Source organism: Tachysurus vachellii, chromosome 6 (assembly GCF_030014155.1).
Source record: "Tachysurus vachellii isolate PV-2020 chromosome 6, HZAU_Pvac_v1, whole genome shotgun sequence".
In the NCBI taxonomy this organism is placed as follows: domain Eukaryota; kingdom Metazoa; phylum Chordata; class Actinopteri; order Siluriformes; family Bagridae; genus Tachysurus; species Tachysurus vachellii.
Genome location: NC_083465.1, coordinates 16,753,642 through 16,770,603, shown reverse-complemented (window position 1 = coordinate 16,770,603; position 16,962 = coordinate 16,753,642). Strand labels below are relative to the sequence as shown.

General features: G+C 38.8%; 1 protein-coding gene across 4 annotated transcripts in view; it reads right to left on the bottom strand.

The window, feature by feature from the left end:
• Positions 1–119: 119 nt before the first annotated feature.
• The window catches only part of smap1 (small ArfGAP 1), a 109,816-nt gene continuing 92,973 nt past the window's right edge, over positions 120–16,962 (bottom strand). For all 4 annotated transcript variants that reach the window (XM_060872586.1, XM_060872589.1, XM_060872588.1 and 1 more), the window contains 3 exons: positions 5,637–5,859; positions 2,375–2,706; positions 120–1,291 (listed from right to left, as the gene is read on the bottom strand). In XM_060872586.1, the coding sequence (XP_060728569.1) occupies positions 1,163–1,291; positions 2,375–2,706; positions 5,637–5,859 (684 nt within the window). In that variant the 3' untranslated portion in view covers positions 120–1,162. The remainder of the gene's footprint in view (positions 1,292–2,374; positions 2,707–5,636; positions 5,860–16,962) is intronic.

The following is a 16,962-nucleotide window of genomic DNA, read 5'->3' as shown; positions in this document are numbered from 1 at the left end:
TGTCTTTATTCCAAATGACCCTCTTTTAAAAGCAAAGTAAAGAAGAAAAAAAACATCATAAAACAAAATGAGAACTTTACAATAAATGAGGCATTAAGAAAAAAAGGATCACACAATAGTTCATGGCTACTCACTGTTTAATGCACGGAAATAACATTTTTCCCCCTCTGTACTAGGCACCAGAAAAATGTAAACACATTATAGAAATAAACCTGGATGACGAGGTGTGGATGCTCACATTATTGCACAGCAGAGGGACCCTGTCTGAGTGGACTTTCACTCTGCCACAGTCATGGGACTAGCATGTTCATATGTGTACATTTGTTCGATTAAAAAAAAAAAAAAATCTACTAAAATTTCCTATTTGCACACATATCCTTTCTGTAGCCACCTCCCTCTTTGTTCCCTGTAGCTCAATTAAATATTCCATCCCCTTTCTCCCATTGGCCGTTACACTGCTGCTGAGTCGTCCAGGTTTATTTGCCTGTTGCTAACTGTGCTTCTCTGTAATGCACACATTAAAACATCACAGTCAAAGATGGATGAGGGTGGTGAAGCTGATGGGCTTGTACAGGGAGGGTGAGGTGATGGGGGATTGACTGCTTCTCTATCTTATGCTTACATACAGTACAATGGATCATACGATAGCTGCTACAGGGCTTTAGGATATGGGGCATATACAGTGGTCAAGGTAAAGGGGGGGAGGGGGGTTCCACAAACAAGATAGCCATATCTCTGCCATTTAAATACTATTACTCACTATTGATTTGGTAATGATATATTAGACGCTTGTATATTGGTCCAGCAGCTTTCTTCGCTGATATGTAATTTTTTTTCCAACCCAAAAAATATGAGAAGAAGAATGAGAATGAGGAGAAGAAGAAGAAGTAGAAGAAGAAGAAGAAGAAGAAGAAGAAAATGCAAATAAGACTGACAAAGCTGCCAGTCTCTTCAACTCTTCACACTCTCGATCATTCGGTTGACTCACAGGAGCAAGGTTGAACTGACAACCTCCAGTAAAAGAGTTATGGTTGGAAAAAAGAGGGAGGGGGGAAAAGAGCAGTACATGAATAAAACTCTTGGTGTGCTCTGGCGGTTGGTCAAGGGAGGAGAGATGGAGGGATGCTGCACCCTTTATTGTCCTCCACTCGCCCTTGTTCACTCACTTCCAGAGCTGGGTACTGAGGGTCTGACCAGAAGGAGGCCCCACCCAGCCCCCCATAGTGGTCCCGGGCTGCCCGAAGGCCATGGGAGCACCGTTGAGGTTCAGCCCAGACATCTGCTGGTTCATCTAATCAAAAAAGAGAAAGAGATATGAGCTTAAAATTACAGAAAGAGAGAAATCAGGTATAATAATGTTAGCAGCCAATATCCTGCACTTCTAAATCCACTCTTTTCAGTCTAGTAAACTATCTGTGATTTTATTTTCCAGTAATACTTCACCTCTAATGCATTTCTTTTCAGATCTATTCCTATCCTTACTTTTTTTTTTAATACTACATTAAACTGTGCTTTGCTACATTAGAAAATGGTTTCTACATTTGGGGACCTACAACCTACAACTACAGCCCTACAACTAATAAAAAATCCAGGATGTAAAATATGAAGGGATACAAAAGCAAAGTGAATCTAATTAAGCAAGCGTTGAGAACAAGGTGAGACCTGTTAATTTCTGCTGAAATACAAGAGAGCCAAATAAAGTTCAGTTTCTTAGGTTCAAAGCATGAAATATGGTTGAAATGATATGAACTATTAGCCAATTATAGAGCAGGATATGGCATTTGGGATTTATCTCACTAACTTATCATGAGTATCTGTTGTACTGCATGTTTCCAAGACACCGTTAAATGTTACGACAGCCTCTTAAGATGTTGGCTCTGTTGTAAATGATCAAAAATACCACTGGTTAATTTGTAATATCAAATCCTGTAAATGTCTGGGATGAAGCCACCTTCAAATTTTTTAAAAGTTCTCATTTATTCTTACTGTAGCTTGCTTTTAGTTTTATAAATGTTCTGCTAGATTTTACTGTTAGATTTTTATTTAGAGTATCAATACATTTTTGAATGAATTGGCCAAATTTAAACTGAGATTAATAACATCTGAGCATTTAGAAAGCTCTAAACAGCCGAACTGGCATTAGACAATCCAACCACTATGGGCACTAGTTAGGCATCATATGGATTTGCTGATGTGGTCATCATTTGAGTGAAAGCTCAGCCCTCTGAGATGAGATACAGTGCATTAGCTAAGACTACTATGGGCTGACAAAAGTGCTGTGTTTGGCACACTGAATCTCCAGCAAATGCATCCACATGATGTCATCAGCAGATTCAGCCTCTTTGTGTCTGACAATATTACAGCAGTCTTTTACCTGTCCCATGCTCCACTGGGGCTGCTGGCCAGGCTGCATGGTGTACATGTTCTGTGGGGGAACAACACCTGCAGGCATTGCTCCAGCTTGTGCTCCCATCATGCCAGGTGCCACTCCCATTACTCCTGCTGGGGCATTTCCCATAAAGCCATTGGGCATAGTCATGCCAACCATCATCCCAGTGTTCTGGCCCATCATAGCTCCACCCTGGCCCATAACTGCACCCATCATGGTGGTGGGTGGCATGGGGCCTCCCATAGCTGGGAAGGCCTGGAAGTTAGCTTGTGGCTGTGCAGGAAACGGCATCTGAGACGTACCAATGAACATAGCAGCTAGAGGGAAAGAGAAAACAAAAAGGGAAAACCTGGGTAAACACCCTTACTATGGCATACACACAAAAAAACAACAAAGATCAGCACATGAACACCAAAAAAATAAACGGCAGGATACACAAACTCCCACAGACACACTCAAAATAAAGCGTGCACTAATATGCCAGTGCCAGACCATTTCACCTCAAGTGATCTTTGAAATAAGAGAGGAAGAAGGAGGTGTTCTGGCTGAAAGGGCTTATTAAGAGGTGACTTGACAGTAGAAAAATGGCAGAGCCTTCATTTGGAGGCAGAACTTTTGGGACTCTGTTTAAAAGAGTGTTACATGGAGCCTGACTTAAGTAAGTGCTTTATCATGCTGAATCATACAACCATTCAGTGACTAAATTATTGAGATTTACAATTTATGGGCTAAAGGAAAGTTCATGTTTTATTTTTAATAGGTTGGAAACAGGCTGCTGCTGTAGCATATGTAATATGTATGTGTAATGTGCATATTATGTATTTAATATATGTGTATGTATATATGTATATATATATACACAGTTGAGGCCAAAATTATTAGCCCCCCAGGAATTTTGGAACATTTTCCTAAAGATCTTTCCAATGTTTGCAGCATTGATAAAACTTGATATAATCAAACATTCGCCAGTGCTATTTAGTAGCTTTTGGTACATTTTGGAATATAAAATACATTTTTAGGCTTGCTTTATAATCAAATATAGTGAAAATGGGGTGGTCAAAAATATTAGCCCCTTGTGAATATTTGCTTTCAAAACACACCCAATTAATCAATCAGCTTTCAAAACACACCTAATTAATCAATCAGCTTTCAAACCACACCTGTGCAGTCAATTGGCTTCCTAACAACACCTGGGCATTCAATCAGCATTAAAGGACTCCAAGGAACAGGGCACTTGAACACATTATTGGGAGAGACTACTTTTACTCACCATGCCAAAGACAAAGGAAATCAGTCTTGAGCTCAGAAAGAAGATAGTGGAGGCTCATGATAAGGGGGAAGGCTATACTGCCATTTCCAAGCGTTTCACAGTGTCTAGAACCGCCGTACGTTGCATCATTGCCAAGTACAAGGAGACAAATTCTGTAAGAAACAAACCTGGGCGTGGTCGTAAGCGCAAGATTTCAAGAACCCTGGAGAGGAAAATAGTCAGAGATATCAGCAAGATGCCCCAGACATCTGCCAAGATGATTGTTGCTGACCTGGCCTCTTCTGGAGTTGATGTTTCAAGGAACACAGTTGTGAGGGCTCTTCATCGTGGTGGGCTTCAGGGCCATCGTCCCAGAAGAACCCCTTTACTCAAACAGCGGCACATCACAGCTAGACTGAGGTTTGCCCGTGAACATTTGAAAGGTAAAGATGAGTTTTGGGAGTCTGTGCTTTGGTCTGATGAGACTAAACTGGAACTGTTTGGGCACATGGATGTTGCTTATGTTTGGCGAAGAAAGGGTGAGGCCTTCAACCCTAAGAACACAGTTCCCACAGTTAAACATGGTGGTGGGAGCATCATGCTGTGGGGCTGTTTTGCAGCTTCAGGCACAGGGAGCCTTGTTCGGGTGCATGGCATCATGAAAAAAGAAAATTATGTTGACATTTTGAGGGATAATATGCAGAAATCTGCTCGTAGTCTAGCCTTAGGTCGTCGCTGGGTCTTCCAACAAGACAATGACCCAAAGCATACATCGAAATTGGTCCAACAGTTCCTGAAGGATACCAAAACAAAGGTCCTGGAGTGGCCCGCACAGAGCCCAGACCTCAATCCTATTGAGAATCTGTGGCGAGTGCTCAAAGTGAATGTCCATGCTCGGAAACCACGTAATTTGGACCAGCTGGAGCAATTTGCAATGGAAGAATGGGCTAAAATCCCTCAGGAAACCTGTGCCAACCTAGTAAAGAACTACTCTAAGAGGTTGTTGTCAGTTGTGGCTCAGAAAGGGTTCACTATTGACTATTAATGACCGGGGGCTAATAATTTTGGACGTTTCATTTTTGCCCTTTCTTGTTTCAACTCACTATTTCAATTAAATATCCTAATCAAACTTAGTGGAGATTTTGTCTTTGTTATTTTGGAAACAAACACACTATAAAACACTTGTTGTTAATGGTCATTTCCATGGAGAAATCAAGAGTTTTGTCTAATTTCATAAGGGGGCTAATAATTTTGGCCTCAACTGTATATATATATACACATACACACACATATATACACACACACACACATACACACATATATATATATATATATATATATATATATATATATATATATATATATATACATATACATATATATATATATATACATATATATATATATATATATATATATATATATACATATATATATATATATACACATATATATATATATATACATATACATATATATATATACACATACATATACATATATACACACATATATATATATATATATATATATATATATATATATATATATATATATATATATATATATATATAATTTAAACCAACAAAATAATCCCTGTTTTAACACATTAGAAAGAATTGGAAAGCCAACCCGGCCTGCAAACAGCTACAAACTAAATACTATTCTGAATAAAACCTAGTACTCTAGGTTTTCAGTAGTTTGTCCTGCCAAACCACAGACAAAACCACTGTAACAGATGTTACTCAATCTGACTCAATGTTCCATTCATATACACACAGACAGTCATGCAGGCAGACAGGAATTGGAAGACATGCACACAGAGACACTCACAGACAAACAGGCAGAGACAGATAAACTGAATTTACATCCATGAACATCCATCAAAACCCTCTTTAATGGTCCCCCTTCTTATTTTTCTCTTGTCTTAAAACACACTAGTGCTTCATTATATACAAGGGTCTCTTAAGTCCGTATTTGCTATGTTGTGGTATATACCTTGTGCAGGTTGTTGTGGGACAGTGCTGGACCCATACAAGGAGAGAATAGTGTCCTTAGAGAGAGGTTTCTTGGTGGAGTCCTCTGCTTTGTTGCTGCTGTTCTCACTGAACAGGTCCAGATCAGACTGGGCTGGAGCAGCTCCTGCTGTGCCAGCAGTGCTTGAGGTAGCTCCCACACCAGGGCCTGCAGCTATGCTCCCAGCTGCTTTAGTGGAATTGACCTGCACAGATCAGAGGACATGAAAAGCTTGGTGATACCATGTAGTATACCGCATAAGATGCAACAACTTCAAGAAGCAGTTTTTATTGCAATTCAAGTTTTACACCCTCACTATGACTCATTAATTTAAGCTTAATACCATGTTGCCACATATAAGAAAATAATAAAATAATAAGTATCAATGTTGTACCTTGTCTGACTACCGCATATCTGACACTAGCTCAGAGTTAATTAGTCATTACTCAAATGGGGATACTGGTGTGTTGATTGGAAAAATGAAAAATGTATGCAGAATTCACACGTCTCACATAATGCAGCAGCAAACATGAGATTAACACGTTCATTAGTATAATCATCAGTATCAGTTCTAGTTTGTGTTTTGGTCCCCATTTCAAATCTGTCTAGTTCAACTGTCCAGTTTTAGTAAAACAGAGCCTACAGTAGCCTCAAATCACTGATCTTGGCTGACAGGTATGGAACCGATTCTGTTTTCTGCTGTTGTAGCCCATCCACCAACTCATTTTACCATGTTTTGCATTCAGAGCTGCTTTTCTGCCCACCACAGATGTAAACAGTGCTGATTTAAGTTATTTTAGACGTCCTGTCAGTTCAAACCAGTGTGGTTATTCTCACAAGGGATGCTGCTGCTGACTGCATGATTTGTTGTTTCTTTATTTTTCATGCCATTCTGTGGAAACTCTAGAGACTGTTGTGTGTGAAGATCCCAGGAGATGAGCAGTTTCTGAAAATACTGAAAGCAGTTTGGCACCAACAACCAGGCCACAAGGTCAAAGTCAGAGATCACATTATCCCTTTGTTTCAATATTTGACCACTAAATGAAGATCTTGACCTGTTTCTGCTTGATTTTTTTGCATAATTACTTGAAGAAGCAGTAGTTTTGAGAGTATGCCCACTAATAAAATGGACAGTTAGTGTATACACTATTCTGGCAGGAGCTATTGTCAGTGGTAATGTGGTAAAATCATTTAGTGGCTGTATTGTTCAATGCCTATGCAAATGTGGTAACGATGCCGTTTCCCCACGTAAATATGTCTAATATAATTTTTTTTATATAGTTTCCATTAGAATTTATATCACTGGACTACTTTCTTTGCAGTTTGATTCGCTGCTTTTCTAATTAAGTACCTTGGTTTTTATAAAGAATTAATAATAGAGAGTCACAAAAGCCATAATGATAGCTAGAGTAAATCAAAGTCAGATACGATTTTTTTACATAAGCCAACACTAAAGAAAAACATCATGGAATTGATACAAGTTAATTAACAGGTAACAAAAAGAATTATGGAAAAGACTTGAAATGTAATACCCAAACACTTGCTTGGCACCTGAGGCAAAAGACCTGGACTTGCTTTTTCATATTTGATAACACCTCTCATGCACAGTGCTCATGTGTTCAAACTTGCATCTCTATAGGGGGAGCGACGTTAGTGTGATCAAGTGTGTACAGCCATTACACCTGAATTCATTTAGAAATGTGTGACTGCAGCTGCGACCAACAGGATATGAAGCCTCCAAAGCCACATAGCGGGTGTGCAAATTCCCTGAAGTTAAATGTGTCTTTAGTCCTGCTGAGACATACATTTTCGCTGATGGGATAGTGCTCTTGCAAGCTATTTCTTTAAAATTCCTTCTAAAGGTGGCATAACAGCCATTTCTGTTAAATAATATCAGCATATATATGATAAGTGCTGGCTGTAAGTCATCATCAATCCCCCACTACAGATAAAAAACTCAGAGACAGCTTGAAGAATCTGAACGCAGCATCTACCACAATACAACAGCTGTTACTTATATTTATAATGACATTTATTCCATTATGCCTATACCAGCTATTTATATCTCCACTCCATTTTTTTCTAAACCTCATTTTAATGTGATTCAGGCTGATTGTCACATAAGCAAATTAATAACCATTCAGGAACCTCACAATCATTCTAAGATGGAAAAATCCTATCTACATTCAGTATACACTAAAACACTGCGTTCGTCTATCTGTGCCTCCTAGCAAGAAGAGTCAGTGATGTCTTTAATTAGAATCTAAAAAGGCTGATGAGTCTTAACAGAAATGTATAGAGTCCTTTTCCTGTGTTCGCACAGCCTATGGTTTCTAATCCATCTCTGTTCAGTCATTTACTTTGTAAAGACAGGTGTAAAGCAAGGCCTGTCAAGAGCTGCGGCACAGTTTTAAAGCTACACTATGTAGCTAATTACTATACCTTCCACCCTCTATCGCATTCCCACAAGCTCATCACTCAAAGGCACGAAACCAAGAGTGATGAGGAAAGAGGGACGCTACGTAACATCATTTGGATGCAAATGAACTGAGCAAAAACAAAGAAGAATTACTCAGCTCCACTGCTAGAGGCCCTGTAAAAGACGACTGATGAACAGAAGTAGCATGAAAAATGGAGAAAAATAACAGTAAGAGTGAAAGGGCACAGACTCAGACACTCTGTCATGCCTCAGCTCTCTCGCTGCCTAGGTGTCAGAGCTCCAAAGCTGCAGGGCTGAACTCGCACTGTGGTGTTCAGGAGGCTGGAGAAGCAGTAATGTCTCGGTGGACAGAGTGTGAAGGACTGGGGTGAAAGTAGCTACAGCCAGAATATTAGCACTTTTCTAGTAAACAGTGCAGCACAGATTGGTAACAAATCCAAAGCCGGGACGGTACATGATGCTTCTCATGAAAGCCCTCTGGGGATCAGGGGGGTGACTAGTGATATGCACAAGTAGGCAAATGACACTTCCGTTGAAATCACAGGAATTTCTAGCAAGCACTGTTTGTTCCCCACATCTGACAATATTCTGTACTATTCTTCACATGCCTGGGTTATGGGGTAGGGTGAATAGATGGAAGCCACAAAATGCCAATTTTGTCAAAGGCATTCACCCAAAGCAGATGGCAGAAATGTCTGATAAGTCCAAGTTTGAACTTGGTCATCATTTTAAATGGCATATTTGATGAAAAACCAACCAACCAACCAACCAATATAAATCAATCAATTGCCCTAGCAATTTGATCTAAGATGTTTTGTAAGAGTGCCAGAACATTGGGAAGTCAAGATGTTCCGACCTGATAGACTTTTACCCCAAAAGATTAATACTATAATTAAGTGTAATAAGTTCAACAGTGCTTCAGTATAAGTATTAGTTTAGGGGTCTGCACACTTTTGCAGGCTATGACTTATGTTTTCTAATACAATTTTGTGTTTACTGTTTATTTTTTATATGTTGCAATATAACATTAAAGGTGGAAAAAGAGTAATCTTGGTTTCATGCTTGTGCATAAAATGTATAAATAAAAAATAAAACCGTGGTGTGCGTGATTTTATGTCTACTTTAGTTGTGACCACATCACAATAATAAAATTCTGCCTTAATGCAACAAGCCTTACATCAATAAAACTGTTGCAGCCATTATTCTGTGTATAGAATAAAAATCTTTGGCTATTATGATGCTTAGAAACCAAAGCTTAATGTGAATAGACTATATATTGCATGGGGTAAGAACTGTTTATTGCTTTTCATCTTGTCTAAGACGACCTTACTCCTTATTAAATCACTGTAACACATGCTCTATTGAGGCTTTTAGATTTTTACAAACACAAACAAAAAAGATCTCCACATCTCCATTCCAGAGTGAGCTGAACAGCCAAATGTACCAATAACTTGGTGTAAAAAAACAGAGACTTAAAAAAGGGATTATTTCATTAGGCATTGAAATACAACAAATGCATGAAAATCATGTATTTTCTGTAGTGCTATATTAATTTGTAAATAGTGTGCACGTACTGAGCGCACCCTATTCTCAGGAGGGTATGACCTCTATTATCTAGAAACCTACTGTAGTTGGAGGTAGTAAATTAGGTGAAGATGCTGGATGTTTCTTTGATATCCAGTAAAAAAAAAAAAGCCAAAATGAAGCCAAGTAGAAACAACAAAACATTATTGTGGGTTAATAAAAATTTGTAGCAGGAAACTATGTCTAAAAATTACATTTAAAAAAAAAAAAAAAAAAAAATTGGATTTGGATATATTTGGATATGGATAAAAATTGGATATATATATATATGTAAAACAATATACATACACACTTATATATATATATATATCCAATTTTTATATATATATATATATACACACACACACACACATCCAACTGTATGTCTCAGCTCGAGTAGTACATAAGGAAGTCAGCACGGGTACAGCACTGATCAGCTGACGGGTGACACTGCAAGAGGTGGTCACTCTTAATTTATTAACTTGGGAATATAAGACACAGTGCTGTGTTGAGGGGGTGCAAGGGTTCACCTCTGACTGTTGTTTCTAAGAAGAGTAGCAGTGTGTGAGAAGCCAAATGTGGATTAAAGCTCTGTCAGAAGGATCATGTAAACACATATGTATGCACATCTTGGTGTTGTGACACGCAAGCCTTAAGACCATAAAGCATGTTGTTTTCTATAGGAGTGAAGCAGGAAAAAATATTACACAAGCCCTCCTCCACTACTCGTCACATAACATGTGAATCACTCAAAGGCGTCCACAGGGGAAGAGGGTAAAAGCTATTAGGATTAATAATGGATGAAGCTAAGACCACTGCTCAATAATTTGTATTCTTCTGTTCTCTGCTGTGTTTCTATGTATTTCGGTGTATATGAGGAGGCCAGTACTGCATACGTGTACACATTACTAAAAGTTTACTTGATTATAGACTCGGTCTCAGAGGGCTATAAATATTCGTGTGCACTTATACAAGTAATGCACAGACCAATGAATATTCACACACAGAGGCACTGCACAGCGCTTTGTAGTATATCGCTGACATTCGGGAAAGGCCATAAATATTCCAGTTCTATCCACCCCCAGCAAACCCAAGTAACATTAGCGTGCGTGCGTACACACACACACACACACACACACACACACACACTCCGGCTTCCTGTGAAACAGAGCAGGCTTTGTGTGATTAGTAGCCGTACACAGATAATTAGCACTCTGCTGGTGTACAGGACTGGGTTGAGCTAATCCAGTTCCCCTCAGCAACCTCCATCTGCCTGGGAAACCACAGAAAGCAGAAAGTCGATGAAAGAAAAAGAACAGACAAAAGAGTTCTCAAAAAACAAATGTGTGTGTTTGTAGTTAGTAAAGATGGTGGTTCACACCAGCAGGCGCACGGACCGAGTGAAGAGAAATCGGCTTCAACAGCTTTAATGTCAAGCCATTTTGGACATCTGACGGTACGAGACCAAGGACGACAGCAAGAAGGAGAACAATAAAAGACAAGCATGCAAAAGTAGAGATGTAATTCTTACATCTGGTTGTGGATGGGAGTGGGTGTTTTTACAAATACTCAAAAGAATATTACTTTACTAGAGGTTACAGTATGGATATAAAATGTTCTGAGAAATGCTTGAGAATGGAGAACCGTATCTGACCCTGAAGCCCTCTCTCCACAGAACTGCACTTCCATTAAAGCTAACCTAGTACTCCACAACTTCTCCTTGAACTGCTGTAGCCTGCTCTCTAAATAAGTGCTTTTCCAACCTATTTTCCATCCACTAACATATTACATAGTACCTCAAGCAAGACCTGACACATTTCTCTGTGCTGAGAAAAAAATGGAAAACATGTTTACTGAAATCTTCTTGTATATAAAGGAAGTGTGAGGTCAGTCGATCAGTGACAAATTCTCAGCATTTTTTCTTTAATCGTTATTTTATGTGTATATACAACTATAATTGACTATATAGTGTACAATTCTAGAAAGATAGTGGCTTATAATCCCACTATCTGACATGAGGATGAGTTCCCTTCTGAGTCTGGTTCCGCTCAAGGTTTCTTCCTCCATCATCTCAGGGAGTTTTTCTTTTCCATTGTCTCTGGCTTGCCTCGCTATTGTAAACTGTATAATTCTCATTGAATTAAGTTTCTTTGTGACAATGTCTACTGTTAAAAGTGCCATACAAATATAAATGTAATTGTCTGTATTAGAATAAGAAAGACACAATCTTACTAAAAGCAGGCTTTACATCATTTCATGCCTCATTCCAGCAGTGAAGCCAACCTATAAAAAAAAGACCTTGTTAATTACTTTCTTAAGGTTTCATGTGAAATAAGACCAAGACAACGGAATCAGAATACATGAGCACAATATCTCAGTTCTCTCAGTCCTTTCTGAAAAAAGATAAAGTTTTTAGATTTAAAAGTTTATTTTCAAATAGGTTTGATTGCAAAATATCATAAAAGAATTAGAATACGTTTTAAAGTTTTTATCTTTTATTTTCTTCTCTGGAACTAAGAGAAACATGTTCCAGCATGGCAATGCCCCATGCTGTGAAAGAACTCGAGTAACCTGCACAGGGCAAATGAACTCAACCCAACCTTTGGCATGTAGACTCCCAAGGTCTGGACTGCAGGTCTGTACTGGGAGTGTGTGCCAGGTCTCCTCATCTGACATCAGTGCCTGACCACACTAATGCTCTTGTGACTGAATGAGCACAAATCCCCACAGCCATGCTCCAAAATACTGAGGTACACTGAGGCTTATTACATAGTCTCTTTTATTCACACTTGTCTTCCATTAATCTTTTCTGTAGAGAAAATCTAAATGTTCAAACATTTTCACACTGTCCCATATGTGATCCAGTTTAATGACTAGAATCACAGTATCTACTTAGTTATTCACTTTCTAATGAACATGTCCACATCATATGCAAGTATCAACGCAGACGCCAATGAGACACACTGCCATGCTCACAAAAATACTGATACAGAAGTAACCAGGCCTCATCACAGCATAGCAAGCTGAAGGGTAAAAAATAAAACCTCTGGGGGGTTTCTGTCCTAATAGACACTAATATGTAGGTGGAAGCCTGTAGACAGCTGGAAGGACTCTTTCCCAATTGCCTATTCAAATTACTAGAATAAATTTCAATGGTTATTTTATAACGGCCAATTCACTTCTTCATTGAAAAGGTGGCCAAATGAATTCAGAGTTCTTTTTTTTTTTTTTTTTGGATTAATGTGTGTTTAATCTCATCTAAAATTCAGAATAAAATCATGGTTAGGAAAGAATCCAAATAAAGAAAATAATTAGATTCAATAAACTAAATACAACATTAATAATGTCAGGGAAATATCAGTGTGGTTCATTAGTTTGTTAATTAATTATCTTGTTGACATGAAGCAATGTCAAAAAAATATTATGCTGGAAAACAAATTATAAATAGATAGGTGTGTGTGTGTCAGAGAGTTTGTGTGTGTGTGTGTGTGTGTGAGTGAGAGAGAGAGAGAGAGAGAGTGTGTGTGTGTGTGTGTGTGTGTGTATGTGTATGTGTATGTGAGAGAAAGAGAGAGAACCCCAAAATTACAGTGACCTTTTTATAATTTTACAAAAAGTGTAAGCATTTAAGCAGAATCAATGATAAATGTCAAGTGTCAACAGTTTGGAGCACTGCAAGTTCCCCTATTCTGTTGTCCAATTGAAGCAAAGTTTCCTTAAACAACTTAAAACACATTCTCTTACAGAAACATGGGCAGCACTTTGCAGTAACAGTAAATGGCCCTGAGCCCAGTTCATACTTCTGCCTGTGAGTCAGTTTCCAGACAACAGTCATTACAGCAGCGGCACTACAGCACGACCCTGCCAAAGAGAAATGCGATCTGCTAGAACAAAACCAGACCATCAAAAGATCCAAGTTAAAAAAAAAAAGAAAGTCAGTAATAAAACCAACATGCAGAGAAAAGTGGGACTATGCTAAATGAGCTGCTAAATAAAACAGGGCTATGCTGCATGACAGTCAAGTGCTTAACATACTGCAGTGAAAGCGTCCGGTAGGAAAAACAGCAGTGAGTGATGGTGACAAGCGTTCTCCACAATGCCAGCTTCCATAAGAGCCGCAGTGTAGTGGTAAGAAAGCAAAACAACTCTGCTTTCATTAAGCATTATTCCTACTGAGAGACCATCTGCACTAAGAGGCAGAAAAAACGTGAAACTTTGCAAGTTCAGTGCTCTGTAATGCATTTACTGTATATACGGTGACCTACATCTGTGCTCATGCACATACATTACATAATGTGATTATGTATTATTGTGATTATTCCCATTACTAAGGGAAACCTCAAGCAGGCTTTAAAAGAGCTACCAATCCACCTGGTTTTGGAAGATGGGAGGAAACTAGAGCACCCAGAAGAAACTCACATATGCACAGAGACATAAATTTCCACTTTAATTTCTGGAGCCTTGTTACACAACTTAGAACATGGTATCTTTTTGTTAAAATTGACACGTTTTACAAATGATCAAAATATTTGATCACGAACAGTTCTCGTCACCCAGGTGTTCCATGTTAAATTGACTGTTTAAACGTTTACTAGATCTGAACATCGACTCTTGGTTTGGATCCTGGGCTTCAATTGTAAAGACAACATTTATTATTTGTTATTGAAGAATAAAACTATAGGAAGATCTATCTACTGAACAACAGCAAGCCATTTTAAAACTGAGAAATGAGGAAAAATCATTGAGGTAATCCAACGCCGCAATTTGGAATGTCCTAAAAAAAAAGAAAGCAACCACTGGTATACCAACAACCAGACAGTGAACAGGTTGGCCAAGGAAAACTGCCTTTGATGACAAACATTGTGGAAGCTGTAAAGAAATACCCAGAAACAACAGTCAGGGACATCACTAACCAGCTCGACAGGACAGAGATGAAGGTAATATTTCAGTTTTTGAGAACAGAAATATAGAGGCCATACCACAAGATCCAAGATCTGCTCAAGATCTAAAACAAAACAAGATCATGGTGGAGGTATTATCATGGATTGGGCTTGCATGGCTGCTTCTGGAACAGACTCAATTATCTTTGTTGATGATGTAACTTATGGTGTCTTGCCACTTTACAGAGAAATGCATTTAATTTAATTTGGGAAGAACTTCATCAAGACAATGAGCCTAAAAACACACTGCCAAAACAAAACGCACTTCATCATTGGGGAAAAGTGGATGTTTAAGTAGAAGTCAATCACCAGACCTTAACCTGACTAAGCAGCATTTTACCTCCAGAAGAAGAGACTAAAGCAAGAACCCCTCCCTTACACAAAAACTGAAAGAAGCTACAGTATCAGCATCCGCTAATTAAGAGAGCCAGAAAAAACGACAACTCATTCGAGTACAGCAGAGTGAATCTCAATGTGAAGGAGTCTGTATTTCTCATTGTGCATGTTTATCCCTGCAAAATGTGCTTGTGTGAATAAACCTTCATAAGAAAAAATACCCTTAAACTGAATCATATAAAGGGCTGTTGGCAAACTGCAGGCAGACATGTCATGTGCCAGTGCTGCCATACAGCTTCCATAAAGCAGCATCACTTTGTCCTGACTGCATACCAGGGTTCAGCAGAGTGGCAGGACAGATGAGCCTCCGTCATGGGGTCACTTTCTCCCCTTTCTCTTACCTTTGACTCCATAGAGCACGAATCATGGAGGCTGGAATTTCAATCCAACAATGAGTGTCTGATTTCTTTCTCCCAACAGTATATCATTCCCTGTGTGGTTCTGTTGGAACCAAACATATGTGTTAATGTTTGTACATTCAATTCTCCTGGATGACGTATAATATAAATATGCTTTACTAACTGTACTCTGGTGAGATTACTGCTCAGTAGTGCCAGCTAGACCATATGCTCTCTCTGCCTAATGCTGTGTGTATGTACAGGCACCTGATCTGCTTATATACAAAATCTCCAACTGTGCTGTGTGTACTTTTATTGTTTAATTTGTACACACAGCTTTAAGTGGATAAATAATGTGCTACCAAAATGTTGTGTGGGTGCATATGGACCTTGATATTGACTGAACTTTGGACAGCAAAAGGAAAAGACTCGGAAAAACCTTTTTTTAACTGACAGATTGGTCTATTTTCACTTTCCCAGAACGAGCATTACACACTTGCTGATAGTAAGATTGTAGGGATTTAGACCATACTACAGCTCTCACTGGAGCCTGATGCAACAACATCTTTTTCTTTAGTCTGGCCCATCCCCTCACCTCCATATCTGTACACCCTGCTCAAGGTTCCAAATCTTTCATTTTCACGCTAATACTGGTGTCGTTGCCAGTGTTTTTGTCGTTTAAGACTGCCAAGTCTCTGTTGTATTGCTGTGTTCACGACCCCTGGGAACTCCATCTTGAAACCTCCTACTTTCCATTAGAGCTTTTACATGAACTTGGCTGTCTGAAGTCAGAAATAGAATGAATACTTAATGTCAGCTGTGTACAAAGAAATGAATTTGAGAGTTGTGTAAATAGTGCTTGATTTGCTTTTAAAGTGGATGTGATAATTCACTGTTAAGAGAACCAAAAATGACATAAAAGAGCTGTTGATCAAAACATCTTGCCGAAAGCACACAAACATTTAAATATAAGCATCACCCTCATATATAAACAGAAATATAAACAGAAAATTAAAAGCCTGCTTAAACCTTAAATCGTGCTCTTATTTCTTGTTCTTATTTGTTCTCTATACTAAGAGCACTACCATGAAGTAACGTCACAGAATCACAAGAAACAAACAAATAGACAAACAATCTTGACTTTGAGTAGGAATTATGAGTTGGAGAGCCATTCCAACACAGAGACTTCCTGATTCCAATTTAGCCATGAACAAAACAAAAACCTCATGAACAAACCATGAAGAAAAACTGTGCAAATGTATCCTTTTATCAATGTCAATGCAGTATACAACCACTAATTTCTCACGAGCATAACAAACAGTGGCTCAGTGGTTAAGGCTCTGGGTTGTTTTTCAAAGGGTCAGGGTTCAAGCCCCAGTTCAGCCAAGCTGCCACTTTTGGGCCGCGTCTTTACCCTCTCTGTAACTGGGGTGCTACATCATGGCTGACCCTACGCTCTGACCCCAACCTCCAAAGTTGGGATATGCAAAGAAAGACTTTCACTGTGCTGTTATGCGTGTTTGATTATTCTCATTTTGATGCTTGATATGAACAAGAAGCTGATGACCTGTATCTGCAGGATTGTACGCATTCTGCTGCCATATGATTTGCTGATTAGACAACTGATAAAG